Genomic DNA, 16015 nt, shown 5'->3' on the forward strand with positions numbered 1-16015 from the left:
TTGGTCCTCATTTGTCCCCAAAGAATTCATTTTGCCTTAGCCTTATATCAGTGCTTCTACTCCTTGGAGGTGGCAGAGAAGCAATGAGTTCTACCTAGATGCAAACAATCAGACCCTCAATAAGAAAATGTCTCAATAAGAATATATTGAGTAAATGGCTGTCACCTGTAAATGGTAGAGGGCCATTTCCTACCTAAATCCATAGATTGAATCCATAGATTACATAAATTTGATTGATATCTATTGAATATCCACTATGTGCCAAGGATTTCACTTATATTCCTTAGTTTTTGGATGATATTCAAACTTTTAAATAATCAGTACAATCAGAATATTTATAGAGATTTCTGGGGCGGGGATTTGCTGTGCCAGGCATCAGTCCCCTAATTGTGGGGTCTTAAGGAGGTCCTAGGTGTCCCAGGAGAGGGGAAGAGGGCATTCAAAGTTCTCAGGAGAGAAGCTATATCTAACTCATATGGAAATAATTCACTTTTAACCACCAACACAATCTCACCAGTTGTCTGTTGGCTAAACATCAAGCCTTGCCTTATAAAATGCTCGTAATGCTATGAAGTTAGTACTGTCATTTTGCAGATTGAAAAAGAGAACCAGGAAGTGGAAGTACTTTGTTCAAGGCCACAGAGGCAGTAGATAGCAAAGTCAAACTCAAACTTAGCGTGTATAGCTTCAAAATATGCGTTCTTTCTATACATTACTGACCCTTTATGAGATAAAAAGTTCCATACTCACAAAATCCCTTCAAAGTAAGTTCTGTTACAGATGAGAAGACTGATCTCAGAAAGATGTATAACAAGAGCTATCCTCAAAACCCACTCCTACCCATATGAGTTTATTTATCAAGTACGTTAGGTCTTCGGGGCATATATTCAGTGTATGCATACTGTTCCCAGAGTATAGCTATGTTCCTAGTGAACTCTTGAGGGTCTTGAGAAGTAGGGCCTTGTCACCATTTATGTCCTGTTTATCATAATTGTCCTTTAGATATCTGTTCCCATACTTTCATTTTCCCACTCTTGACCACACCTGTTTGCTGGTATGTGCTGTTCATTTTTCAGGATTCAGCTCAGATTTTACTTCTTCCGGGAAGCTCTCTCTAAATTCCCAAGACTGGGTTAGGTGCCCCTCTTTTGTTTCTACACCACCACCACCACCACACTTACTCCGTTCCTTGTTTACTTCTGGCCCAACACTGTGGCGTATTGTGTATCTCCATACTAGATTTAGAGCTCCTTGAAGGAAGAGACTATGTCTGATTACTCTTTGTACAACATAACAATGTCTTACTGTTACAACGTGATTTGCTCTCTTAAGGGAACTCCAAGGTTCTTGGAAGATTCAGAATATATAACTTGGTTGCTGCCACTCAAGTTCTATCTACAATGGTCTTTGGCAACTACTTCCTTGTAATTCCAGAAATACCTTTCTTGAGTGTACCTAGGAACTGGTTTCTAGGATCAGTCTGGGTGATGGAGCAAAGATAGGGCATGTGGGTGGCACAGGTGGGTGGGTGGCAGGCCATATGCTTTGCATTCAGGACTTCACAGCCATCTGTTATATTGTGATCTATTTCCTGGAGGGATGCTTAGCCCATTACACAGCCTGATGCTTAACGGAGGTTCTAAAATGAAGATTCACGTTATTCAGATTTGCACGGTTATTGCTGTAATGCTTTATCAAAGGAGCTTTTATCAAAGATTCTGAGAGCATTGGTTAAAAGAAACATGGTCTTTTAAAAGCTGATGTGCCAAATCTGGCAACAGACAATATGCCTACCCTCCTGGGAGTGACTGTCGGCTAAGCTCAGTCCATACTGCAGAATGGCAGCCTGACCAGTGAAGGGAGATTGTCTTTGGCAGGTCTTACAGTGTTTTTGCCTGTTAACTTTGCAAGCCTAGGTAGTTTGGTTATGCCTACAGTGTCTTTGTCTGCAAAATCAGGATGATGGTAAAAAAAATCAGTGTGGCCAATACTTACAGAGAATTTACCGATGTGTGTTATTTGCTCATTCTAGTCTTTATTCCAAACAATCCAAGCTCTAAAAAATAAGTAAAATAAGTCACATGACTTGACACATAAATTATTGTTATTACCTCTCCCAAGAGGTTTGAGTCTCAAGGAATTGTGCATAAATTAACAGATTAACAGTCCCCCTTAAAAATATGATGTTGCTTAAAAGCAAAGCTGTAGTTGTTTTGAAAAAGCAGCAGTTCAGCTTAGCTCAGAAGTGTAAATACAGAAAGGGAAAGTTGGGTGTTTGGAGAAATTTAGTAAATAAGGGCAGAACCGGTAACTGATTCCAACTTCCCTGTTCCTGGTGAAAACAATAGCTCTTTAATTCCCACGACTAGCCTATTAGCAGGCACATCAGGGTTTATAACACTGAACATTTACCAGGTCTTATCATAAAGAGCATGTCACGTGGTCAGGGACTGAAAGGGAATAAGGAAAAATGAAAACAATTGATATGTTAGAATGTAGAATTTTGGATTAATTTTTCTCTTTACATTTTTTTCTTTGTAGCATTGTTTATGCGACAAATTCATACATTTTTTTAAAAGTATGACATACTGAGAGGCCCGCGTACTGCAAAACAAAAACAAAAACAAAGTATGACATACTGGAAATGGTTCTCTGTGAAGCAAATTAAAGTGCTTAGAAATTTGAAAAATAATACCGGTAGCTTTTCTCTGTAGGGGCCAATAGCCACAGCAATTCCATGGTGTCCTGAAATAACATAAATATATATAAGCAAGGATCAAAGAATAGCACAGTATATATTCAGTCTATTTAAACTGGCCTGTAATCTAACAATAATTCATATTTGCTTTGGATAATTACCTCTTATTACCCCCCCATAAAATTGTGCCTTCCTTGTTCTTTGCTTGTCATGTCCTTCCAATTCCCCATGCCATCTAGCACAAAGCTTAATGTGTAGTAGATCCTTGGTAGAAAATTTGTAGATTTTATTTCACTAAGCTTATTCTCTAATTTAACAAATCAATTCCCTTAATCTCTATGTACGTACAGCAATGTGTTGCTCATTTATTAACACTGGCAGTTGTCAGTATACTTGGACTAATAATATATGGGCAGCCTTTTAATTAACTTTCACACTTATTATGAATTAACTCTTTTATGATAATATACAATATACAAATGAGGAAAATCAATCTTAGAGAGTTTAAATGGCAGAATTGGGGCCAGATGCCCAAAGCCAGTGCTTGTTACATCATACCATATTTCAAAAAAAAATTTTCAATACCTAAGGAATAAGCCCTTTGGACTCCTCCACGTTGTCCTAAATATGAGGCTGAGTCATTCCAATCCAAAAATGAAGTCAGTAATTACTTTTCATTCAATTCAAAAAATATCTACTCTATTCATAGCATTTAATGTATATCCTGCTTAGAAGTCCAGTGGTAATAAAATGTTTAATTGAAGTCTTTTTGAGTTATTATTAAGCAAAAAAGAAGGCATTTATCTTATTTTATTGCTGTTGTTCAAAAAATTAGCATATACTTCAACTCTCCTTTTGCCCCCTCCTTTCTTTTTTTTTAAACAGAGTTTATTTTTAAGAACAGTTTTACACTAACAGGAAAATTGAGAATATAGTAGAGTCTCCTCATACCACCCCCCCACCGCCACCCAGTTTCCCCTATTATTAACATCTTATATTTAGTATGGTACATTGTTACAATTAACTGTCCAATATTGGTCACTATTATTAAGATCCATAGTTTATTTACATTTTCTTAGTTTTTAACCCAGTCTTATTTTTCTGTTCCATGATAGCCCATTACATTTAGTTATCTCTTTAGGCTCCTCTTAGCTAGTTTCTCAGACTCTCCTTGTTTTGATAACCTTTACAGTTTTGAGAAGTACAGTTCAGATACTTAATAGGTTTCCCCACTGTTGGAATTTGTCTGATGTTTTTCTCAGGATAAGTCTGGATTTATAGATTATTGGAAGGAAGACCACAGAGGTAAAGTGCCATTTTCATCACAGCATATCAAGTATACATACTATTGGCCTTGATCACCTGGCTGAAATACTGATGGTCAGGTTTCTCCACTGTAACTCTTTTCCCCACTCCTTTACATACTGTACACCTTGGAAAGCTGTCAATATGCCCAGCCTACACCTAAGGAGTAGAGAGTTGTGTGTTATGCTTGCCCCTTCCTTTTTGTCTAATTCATATCGTCTTACATTTCTCTTTCAGATATTTTAAAGTAGTTCTTTTTTTTTTTAATTAATTAATTTATTTATTTATTTATTTTTGGCTGTGTTGGGTCTTCGTTTCTGTGCCAGGGCTTTCTCTAGTTGTGGCAAGCGGAGGCCACTCTTCATCGCGGTGCACGGGCCTCTCACTATCGTGGCCTCTCTTGTTGCGGAGCACAGGCTCCAGACGTGCAGGCTCAGTAGTTGTGGCTCACGGGCCTAGTTGCTCCGTGGCATGTGGGATCTTCCCAGACCAGGGCTCGAACCCGTGTCCCCTGCATTGGCAGGCGGACTCTCAACCACTGCGCCACCAGGGAAGCCCTAAAGTAGTTCTTAAAAGAAAACATAAATCATGAGGGGCCCACACAAAGTTTTTTTCTTTTACATCCTAAATTCACTCTGTAATCAAATTCTGTTGAGTTTACCTTCAAAATATACACAGAATCCAGCAACCTCTCACCACCTCCATTGCGGTTCAAGCCATCAATCTCTCCCTTACATTATTGCAGCAACCTTCTAACTGGTCTCCTTGCTTCTGCCTTTGCTCCCTACAGTTTATTCTCTATGTGGCAACCATAGTAATGCTTTTAAAACCTAAAATCAGATCTTGTCATTCTCCTATTTAAAATCTTCCATTGGCTTCCAGTCTAACTGAAGAGTGCAGGTAAGTCCTTATAATGCCTTATTTGATCTACCAACACCTCCTCCCTCTTCAGCTGCTGATATTCTTCTAACCCACTTTGCTCAGCACATACTGGCCTCCTGCTCTTCCTTGAAGATGCCAGGAAACTCTCACCCCAGGGCCTTTGCACTTAATGTAAAGCATGGCAGCCATCTAAGTGTGCCACCTGTATCTCTCTCTAGAAAGAATTTGACAATTAGCTGCGCAGAGTACACTTAGCTGACAGCCTCTTGTTATGGTCTTCTGGATCTGCCTTAATTTTGTGCTTGCTCTTTTTGGGAAGCTCCAGGCAATGACTGAGCACAGCAAGGGTTCTAGTCATTTCTGCCTAATGTGGGACTCCTCCAATGGGCAATATTTGCTCCAGAGTTCCCCACTGGGTCAGCCAACTTTGTCAGACGTGCATCACTGGCTAAGGCTCTTCCTGTTCTCACACCAGAGCTGAAGAACTCACCAGCATTTCTCTTAAAATGTGTGCCCTAGATTCTAGGAATTTTTCCAGGAAAGCAGAGAATGACGCTCTATGGAGCATGTATTTCTTGGCTCGTTTGATACATTTTTCAGGATGGTGTTTTCACTCTGTCAAAAGGGTGGATGCATATTCAGAACAAGACAGGCTACAAATGCAGCGCAGACTTCAACACACTCCCACATTGCTCAAGAAACTAACAAAAGTCTAGAGAAACGTGACATTTGACATTTCAAATCTGGACTCTGCAATAACTAGCTGTGTGATCCCTTGTTGAATAGGGATAGTAATACCTACGTTGACTGTTAGGACAGTCAAATACGATAATGGAGAAGGCTCAATTACCAACGATACTTGTGGAGATAACTATAAATCATCACACTAATACTAATACCATATGCTATATATATAATACCAATACTATATATAATACCAATACCATACATCATACATAATACCAGTTTTCGTTGTGGAGATAAGTATAAATGGCTTATAAATTTGTCACGTTCTTTTCTGCTCAAACAGGAAGGAACTAAAATTTTTTTATGTTATTGAGAGGAAAGGACGATTCTTAGGAAAGAAACTGGAAGAAATCTAACTTCCCCTCTCTTTTTGTCCAATCAAGGGATTTGGTACGCTTCTAGTCGCCGAGCGAGGACCAGGTCAACGAGCACTTCCGGTTTCCTCTGCCATCCTCTCATCCGCCAGGCTGGGCTTTTCACTGCGCGTGCGCAAATCCCGCCCCACCCCGGAACTTAACCGTTGACGAAATTGAAGTGTTTAAATCCTCCGGAATCTAATCCTGGATGGCGGGTGGCGCCCTCCTTTCTCCACGGAAGCTTGGGATTGGTCGGTATGGGACCAGTGCGGGGCGCTGATTGGCTGGAGCGCCAGGGTGTCGCGGCGACCGTGAGTGACGCCTTCGGCACCGCCCTTGCTCCCTGACGGGTTGGGCTTCTGACCAGTCAACAGGCGCGGCGCGGACTTCGGTTTCGCGAGTTTCTGTTTGCCGCCCTGGTTCCCGCGACCTCAACGTCCCAGAGGCGGGGCGGAGTCGGCGGAGGCGCTCCTTGGGGCCGACCTCTGTTCCGGCCCAACAAACAAACCTCGACTCGGCGGAGGTTGAGGTGAGTGGGGATATGTGCTTCGGTTCCCCTGAGGAGCGGCAGCAGGACGGGAGGAAGGAGGGTGGGCAACACTCAGGGCCCAGTGGTGGGTTCAGGCCTCCAGGAGCCTGGACTAATGAAATGAAGGGAAGCTAGTAGGAGAAACAAATTAAGCGGACCATGAATTCCTTGGGAATCGTTTGTACGTAGGTGTGTGAACGTGGTTTGGAATCGATAACGTGCCGTTTAAAGTTTTTACTGTGAAAATTTCTTGACTAAAGCCCTGTGTGCTCGGACAGCTACATAGTAGGGAATCAGTTAACGTTTGAAGTTCGTGGTCTACTGGAAGTAATGTATAAACAACAAAGCGTGAAAATGCTGTGTATGTGAACACAGGCGGTAGTAACACCGCCATGGTGCCTAGGAAATGGTTTCACAGAGGAGTTGACATTCGGATTGGATTGTGAAGGATGCTGGGGGTTTACCAGAGCTTTCCAAGTAAAGGGGACAGCCTGCATGCAGAGATACTCGGGAACTGCAAGTAGTTCACTTTGATTGTGTTGTTGGAGGAGTGAATAGGGGTTAAGTTTGGAATAATAGGATGGGGCCAGATTTTGAAGGTCTTTTATTCTGTACATAAAGAAGAGCCATCAACTCTTCAAGCAGAATAACTTGATCAGATTTATATAGAAATAACCCTTCTAGCAGCACTGTGGGGACATTTCAGTAAATCTGGTGAGAGCTGATGAAGTCAGGAACTCAGGTAGCAGAGATGGAAAGACAGAATTTACATCGGGGAAGAGGGAGGAAGGAAGAGGTAAGGATGACTTGATGCTTTCTGTTATCCAGGGAGAATATGTTTTGCTAGGTATATGTGTTATGTTTCACTAGCTTTAATTGCTTGTGTGTTACTGTCAGAATAAACTGTCTCGTGTGTTTTTTTTATAATGAGAAGTAGGTCAATATTATCTTTTTACCCTAATGCATAAAGGAAGAGCAGACAAATATGGAGTTTTAAGACTCTTTTGTTTAATGAAGAAAAACGGCACTTTATTACTTCCTAGAGTTACGACTATCAATCTGAATATTGTTATCCATGACAACCAAGTAGCATAGAAGGACTTTAGAGTTTAAAACATGCATTGCCTGGAAGCTGTGTGACGTCCAGATGCCTCTAAGAGGGACTTTTTATCAACCTTACAAGGGCACTTTCAATAGGATTTTGTTCTTGTAAATATTTACAACTTCTGACTTTAACTAAAAAATTCTTCTAAATGACTTCTGCACCAGCATGAATAACTCTCTCCTTCCTTATCTTGCTTTAAACAATTCATTTTTGCTAGAATTGAAGTAGAATGTACAGGGCCTAAAGATTAACTCTAAGATTTAATAAAAAGACATAGCAAATAATGAACTGTAAAGAAAGGACTTTGAGGTTTGTATTTTGCTTAGATAACATCTAGATTTAGATATCCAGTGGGCAATTAGAAATATGGGCTTGAAACTCAAAAGAGAGGCAGAAGCCGAAAGTTTGGTATATACAGATAGGTGTGGAAACAATTGAGAGTGGATGAGATTACCCAGAGAAGGTATGTGGAGCCAAAGAAACACCACTGACTTGGCACTGATACAAGTTAGTTTGTGGATATGCAGCATTTGCCTCCCATCTCCACAAGATTGAAGATTCATTGACTTTATTATAGACCTAATAAACATCTGGCCCAAATTGTTCCTATTTGCTTCTTTGTGGTTTTCTGAATATTATGAGGCTTTTGGTCAAAATCTCATGCCCAAACTACGACTGCCCTACCCAGCTCACTAAATTCATACAAGGATCTTGGGGCAGAATCTGTACTTTCTTTAATGAATAGATATATTGGTGGGTTTTGCTGCCTAGAATAAATATTAACATTAATTATACTGAATACTGTAAAGTATGAAAATGATCAGAATCCACAGGCACTTTATCTTATTAATTATGGTTGAAGACACTTCACTTAAGTAACCTAACTTTGTCTGTTATTTTCTTAATATGTGGTTAAATCGTGTTTCCTTTTGTTTTTCGTTTTTGTCACTCATTAGTAATATTCTTTTTACTTCTTTAGGATCCTGAGCATGTGAAATTGAGTAAATCATTCACCAACTATCATGGAGCCTACGTATCCTCTCACAGGGACCCAGATGAATACCAGGTATAGAAATATTTTTACAAAATGTTTTCTTTCACAGCTGCTCATATAACTTGGGTTGGAATAGAAGGGAAAAAATAATCTTTAGAACCAGGAAAATCTGGGTCCATATCCCAGCTCTACCTCTTATTAGGTGGATGACCGTGTTCAAGTTATTTAACTTCTCTAAGCCTCAGTTTCCTCATCTGTAAATTGGGGACAGTAATCTCTAACAGAAGATAATTGTGAAGGGTTAAATAAGATTACTAAACTAAAGGATCTGGGACATAGTAGGCACTCAGTAAATATTAGTCTTATTTCCTCCTTCCCTTATTTTAGTTTCACAGAGGGTCTTTTTATTCATGAAATAGTACCTGAACTTTTGAGGCTCACATACATATTTATTTACATACATATTTATTTACATCCTAGACAAATGGGAAAGTGGTTGAGTTCCTTCTTCTAAACCCTAATTCCTTGAGATGGGAAAAATTTCACATTGGATGTATCAAGTTTCCTACATGTCCCTAAGCCTTTGCCCACTCAAGTGGTATAGGAAGGAGGAGCTTGCCAGCTGTCTCCTGATTTTCTCAGTTTGTCATTACTGTGAGGACCAGGCAAATTGGCTTGTGTTATTTGGCTCTTTGGATCATTTATTGTTCTTTTCTCCCCCAGAGAAGAACAATTAATGCTGACGTGTGAATTTTTTTCTTGTAAACTAGAATTGCATCCATGAGTTACCTTTATTTTCTGTATTATTTTTCTTTGTGCCAGATGTTCTTGATGAAGACAATGGGAAGCATGACCCAAAGAGGCTATCATATTCCTTTTACTTAATTTTGGCCCTTCTGTTCTGTCCTGTTGCTACCTCTTATTCTTTGAAAATTTGTCAACCTCTGTTCTTCTCTTTAATTTTATTATTGGGTCAAATCCATTCCTTACATTCTAGAGAAGTTAATATACTCGTGTGATTTAAACTGATTATTCCTGGTATATTCAACTCTAGTTTTTTAATTCATTTATTGAACTCTGGTTTTCAGTAATCTGTGGGCTTTAGGGCAGCAGTTTTGAATTATTTTTGGTTACAGACCCCTTTGAATATCTGATAGCCATGAATCTCATTCCCTATAAGGAAAAATACTTTTATACATACATGCAACATTTTGCACCCAATTTCAGGGCATTTGTGTCTCTCTTGCCTCTGAAGTCTACCTGTATACCTTAGATTAAGAAAAAAGACTAATAATGGCATTTATTGAAATCTTGCTCTTGTGCTAAGCACTTTGCATACATTATTTTTATTTAATCCTCACAACAAACCCATGAGGAGTAGGTACTATTATTATCCCCCTCTTTTTTTTTTTAAATGAGGAAACTAGCATAGAGAGATGAACTAACCCAAAGTTATATAGTTGGTAAATGGTATAGCCAATATTTAAACCTGAAATGATTTCTACTCTGTACTGCAAGGAAGTAAACCTGAAGTAGTGTAGGTTGGGCTTTAAAGGTACAATGGACTACTTAGAGCAGAAAGAAATAGCTAACATTGAGCACTTAAAATAAGCCAGGAATTTTTCTAAGCATTTTACATTAATTGACTCATATTCAGTATAACTCTACCAGGAGATACTGATGTTATTCTTTTTAACAGCTGAGGAAACTGAGGCACGGAGACATTAAATAACTTGATCAAGGTCACACAGCCAGCAAATTTTGAAGCCAGGTTTCAGACCTAAGCAGCTGATTTCCAGGCTTTGCTTTTAACCCTTATATCATACTGCCTCTCACCAATTGGTAAATAATAAATATATTAGATATAGAGGTATAGATAACTTGACAGTTGGTCACTTACTACCTTTGTGACCTTGAACAAATTTCTTAATTTCAGACTGTGCCCTCATTTCAAAAAAGGGAGATTAAAAATCCTTATAGATATTATGAGCTCAAATCAGACAAAGATTTGAAAGCAAATAGCTAAGAATGTGGTGGATAAAGCACTACATCATTCAGTTTCTACTAGTATAAGCTTTGAAATCAGCCACACTTAGATTCAAATTCCAGCTCTGCTACTTAGTTGCTGTATCAAGTTATAAAAGCTACAGTTTGTTATCTATAAAGTGGACAATAAAGTGTTTCTGGAACAGTTTTAGTGAGAAATATTGTATATGTAAAGTGGCCAGTAGGATGCCTGGTACATAGTAGGTGATCAGTAAATGAGCTAATATATGTATATTTTTTACTACAATTGACTTCTTTTTTTAAAAAAAAAAAATTTTATTTATTTATTTGGCTGTGCTGGGTCTTAGTTGCGGCACGCGGGATCCTCCGCTGCAGTGCATGGGCTTCTCTCTAGTTGTGGCCCGAGTGCTCATTAGTTGAGGGCACGGGAGCTTAGTTGCCCCGAGGCATGGGGGATCTTAGTTCCCCAACCCAGAGATCGAACCTGCATCCCCTGCATCAGAAGGTGGATTCTTAACCACTGGACCATTAGGAAAGGCCCTGGGGCTAATATTTTAGTTGAGAAGTTTTATCAGATGAAACATGAAAGTAAGATCTAGAACAAGATATTCTTAGTGCATGATATGATAAATATTTTTTCAGTTCAACTATTTCATAATCTACTACCATGCAAATGCACTTTTGTAGGTAGCTCACTGTCAGAGATTTCTTGCTTTAATTACATGTGATTAAAAACTCTGTGATGATATCCTATATGATTTGACATTGAAATCTTGCTTTACATTGCTTGCGTGATCTTTGTGGAGATTTATTAATGATGTCCTTTTGATGCTTCACTAATTAAATTTATGTGTGGGACTTCCCTGTCCATCCAGTGGTTGAGACTCCACGCTTACACTGCAGGGGGCACAGGTTCGATCCCTGGTGCCTGATGCCACGTGGCACTGCCAAAAAAACCCCCAAAAAACACAGAACAATAACATAAAAAACTCATGTGATAGGGCCCAAGATACCAAATTTGAAAACCCTGAAAAGTTTTTGTGCTTTTCATGATTTTTTAAGTGTTATCTAGAAATCAGTTCAGAAGGATGGATATTAATTTTAAATTTAAATGTAAATACATGGTTTATATACATTTTTCAGTTACTTAAAGAAGATTATATAGAATTGATATTCCCAGTTCTTTTTAAAAAGACTCACGTGTATATAAATATATATATGGATAGGATAAAAAGGACAGAAAGTCATACCTAAATTTTGAGTGCTTATTCTCTTGATAGCAGAGTTACAAGTGATTTTTCTTTCCTTTTTACTTTTTAAAAATATTTTTCAATTCTAAAATTACAAAAGTAATCTGAAAACCCTATCATTTACAGTTAAACTGTTTCTTGTAAAATTTCTACTGTTTTTCATTGTGCTTTGATTTAAAAAAAAATTTTTTTTAAGGTTTTCTTCAAGCAGGATGGTGCCTTTCTATTTTCCTCCATCAAAATGTGCACTTTGGAACCCAATGCCAATTGGAGATTATATCTACTTACGTCTCAATTACCACAGGTATAAAACGTTTCTCTTTCCAAATCAAACCAGGTTAAACAGGAGTCAAAAGAATATGTAAGGCAATGATTACAGTGACCCAATTTTTTTTTTTAAACTTTTCTATTCAGGAGCTCCCCTCATACAAAGTATTCTTTCTGCTGCTTCTTAAATCTGTTCCTTGTGCTTTTAAGAAGTAATCTTAATTTCACAGTTAAAATATTCTGCAAATCTAAAGTTCTAAGTATTATAGGAAATCAAAAGAGACAAAATATAATAAAAACTGAGTTTTTCGTCATGTTTCCACATGGTGTCTTTGAAGAACACTGAGAAGATTGATTTTGAGTTGAATAGACCATATTAGAAGGAACATAAAATATTTTGGTTATGGCCAGGATTGTGAAAGAAAGACATAGAAGCTTAGTCTTCAAGTAATAGAAAATAGAGATCCACTGAGATTTTATATTTAAGAAAGTCACTTGCTAAAAGCAGAGTTCTAAGAAGGATGGATCATAGTGGGGAGACCCTAGAGTCAGCCTAATGCAAGATGGTTTTCTGTAATCCAAAGAACGTAGATTTATTCTGTAGTGGTTTAAGGTGGTGTAACTGGAGTCAGACTTCCTGGAGGGTCAAATCCTGATTTTACCCTTTCTTATTTAAGTGACCTCAGTAAAGTAGCCAAGGATCAGTTTCCTTATTTATAAAATGGGGATATGACACTTGTTTCATAGTACTTTTGTAAGGATTAAATGAGACAGGCTGTAAAGCAGCAGTTGGCACAGTACCTGGACATAGGAGGTAGTCAATAAATGCTAGCTCTTATAAGGGTTTAGAGCAATGTAGCAGTGTTGAGACCAAGAGGAAAGAATGAAACAAGGTGTTTTGAAGAAATGTATAGCATTTGATGATCAACTGAATAGAGGAACTAAAGGAAAATTACAAGTCAAAAAGTATTTAAGGGCCTCCCTCATGGTGCAGTGGTTAAGAATCCGCCTACCAATGCAGGGGACACAGGTTCAAGCCCTGGTACAGGAAGATCCCACATGCCACGGAGCAACTATGCCCATGCGCCACAACTACTGAGCCTGCGCTCTAGAGCCTGCGAGCCACAACTACTGAGACTTCTTGCCACAACTACTGAGCCTGCATGCCTAGAGGCCGTGCTCCACAACAAGAGAAGCCACCGCAACGAGAAGCCCGTGCTCCTCAACGAAGAGTAGCCCCCACTCACCACAGCTAGAGGCAAGCCCGCATGCAGCAACGAGGACCCAATACAGCCAAAAATAAATTAAAAAAAAAAAAAAAGTATTTAAGTTCTCAGAGAAGGGTGGTATCATTGACAAAAACAGAGAGTGTCTTGTGGAAGTTTAAATATTTGTCAGACTTGTTCATTTTCTACATGTCTGTTAACCTATATTTTCTATTGCCATCTTTCTCTACTTCATTTTGAGTAATTTCTTTTGCTCTTCAGCTCTTCTAATTTTCTCTTTAGCTGGGCTTAGTTGCCATCTAATCTGTTCATTTAGGTTTTTTTTTTTTCCTGGGGTAGTTTAGAACATATACCTTAATTTGATTTTTAAAAAATATTTGGTTGGGTTTATTTTTATTTTTGGGTGTGTTGGGTCTTCGTTTCTGTGTGAGGGCTTTCTCTCCTTGCGGCGAGCGGGGGCCACTCTTCATCGCGGTGCGTGGGCCTCTCACTGTCACGGCATCTCTTGTTGTGGAGCACAGGCTCCAGACGCGCAGGCTCAGTAGTTGTGGCTCACGGGCCCAGCTGCTCCGTGGCATGTGGGATCTTCCCAGACCAGGGCTTGAACCTGTGTCCCCTGCATTGGCAGGCAGATTCTCAACCACTGCGCCATCAGGGAAGCCCTCATTTAGGTTTTTAAATGTGGGAGTATGCTATATATGTGAAAGATTATTTATAATATATACACACAGTTTATAGAATAATAAATTTGTCTTGTCTTTTTTCATAGTATCTTGTTCCTTACTCATATTCTAGAGTCCTTTTTATATTTCTTTAAACATGTGAATTGTATTTATATTCTGTATTCAGTAATGCTAGTATCTGAAGTCCATAGATCATATGTAAACAAATGGATGTGACTATTTCAATCAAACTTTGTTTACAAAAACAGGAGGGTTCATAGGTTCTTGATCCTAAAATTCATAAAATTAAGAATTTTATGAATGCCTGGAGAACAACTATAACTTCAGTGTCTGCTTATTGCAATTCTGCTTTCCAGGTAGCCCTCCTTACCTGCTGCCTTTGACCCTAGGATTTCCCAACAGTGATCTTTCTGTACATTTTAAAAGATGTGTATTATATCTTAGGCAACATTTCATGGCAGGAAGGTTTTTTAGGCTGTCAGATCCACCACATTCGTAAAAGACATTTGTTATTTTTCAGAAATCCAAAGCTTGTGGTAACTGAAAAGACCATCCGACTTGCTTGTCGTCATGCTAAGCAGAATAAAGAAAACTTGCCATGCTTTTTACTTGGTTCTCTCACAGTAGATGAAGGTAATATACTTTGAAAAATTATTTTTATGAGTATAATAGATTTTATGTTTACTGTTTCAGTCAATTACTGTAATGTACTTTGGCTAATTTTCTTTACTGTATACCAACGTTATGAAGATGAGTAAAAGTTGACACTACTCATCATAGACTTTACAGTTTGGTCAGGTGGATAAATATATATGTAAGTCATTTTTTTTTAATGAAAGTTTAATGTACTCTTAGTATGAACAAAATACTTTCCTGTAATCTAGGCTTGCTTGGTTAATTTCACATTTCATAATTGGCGTGCTATATAATAACTGCTATTTTTGTTCTTCAGATGAAGAAAGTGTGACATTGACAATAGATCGTTTTGATCCTGGTCGAGAGGTACCTGAATGCTTAGAAAGAACCCCTACTGCTTCTCTTCCTGGGGACTTTGTGATCCCATGCACAATTCATACTCAAGGACTTTGTTCAAGAGAAATAATAGTGCACAATGCAGATGACTTCAATTCAGCTTTTAAGGTGAGATTTGTTGATATGTGATTATTTCTTATCCAACACAAGAATCAAACTATGTGTACTGTGTTATATTTTAATAAACCCATATTTAATAGGTATTCATTTAATTTCTGACTAAATGATGTTGACCTAAAATACAATTAGATATGAGGACAGAAATCCTAGGTAGGTAATATGGGTAGCATTCCAGAAGAGGAAGCAACATGACCAAGATAGCAAAGTGCAACATGTACTCAGGGTAACATTGAGGGTGGAGAGTTTTGCTGGATTTGTGGGCAGTCAGACTTGAGTATTAGTTTGTTTAGATCATAGAGAGCCTTGTCTGCCAGGCTACGGAATTTGAACTTTATCTAATGGGCCATGTTTTTCATTGAAAATTTCTGAAAAGAGGAAATACTGTTAAATCAGGGATGGTTAATGTGATAGGGAGGGCTGACTGAAGTCAGAATAGTTAGGCCATTGCAGTAGTCAGGTGTGTATTAGAGGGGGGTGTATTAGCCTATAGCAGAGTGGTGGCAGTGAGACCAGAAAGGGCACAGTCTGCATGAGCAACTACAGAGGAAGAACTAACTTGACAATTTGGAGTAATAGAAAAGAATCGGAGAGGAATGGACCTTAGATTCTCTGAGACTGAGTCAAAGTTAATTTATGTCCATTTTTACCCACGTAATAAATATTTATTGAAAGCGACATTCTCCAGTAAGAGTTTAAAATGCTGCTGGGACATATAGGTTGGAAATATATGATGGAGCTTGGTATATAAATCTTTTTTGCTTTAACATAATTATTCATATAACCTTTTAGTCACATGGAAGAAATAAGAGAATTG

The 16015-nt window shown here is 38.4% G+C and overlaps 1 protein-coding gene across 3 annotated transcripts in view; it reads left to right on the top strand.

Moving 5' to 3' along the window:
• The window catches only part of STIL (STIL centriolar assembly protein), a 63423-nt gene that overhangs the window by 2935 nt on the left and 44473 nt on the right, over positions 1-16015 (top strand). For all 3 annotated transcript variants that reach the window (XM_012534470.3, XM_004273897.3, XM_049708103.1), the window contains exons 2-6: positions 6016-6517; positions 8602-8688; positions 12070-12177; positions 14570-14682; positions 15002-15189. In XM_012534470.3, the coding sequence (XP_012389924.1) occupies positions 8645-8688; positions 12070-12177; positions 14570-14682; positions 15002-15189 (453 nt within the window). In that variant the 5' untranslated portion in view covers positions 6016-6517; positions 8602-8644. The remainder of the gene's footprint in view (positions 1-6015; positions 6518-8601; positions 8689-12069; positions 12178-14569; positions 14683-15001; positions 15190-16015) is intronic.

This window comes from Orcinus orca, chromosome 1 (genome assembly GCF_937001465.1).
Source record: "Orcinus orca chromosome 1, mOrcOrc1.1, whole genome shotgun sequence".
Lineage (NCBI taxonomy): Eukaryota > Metazoa > Chordata > Mammalia > Artiodactyla > Delphinidae > Orcinus > Orcinus orca.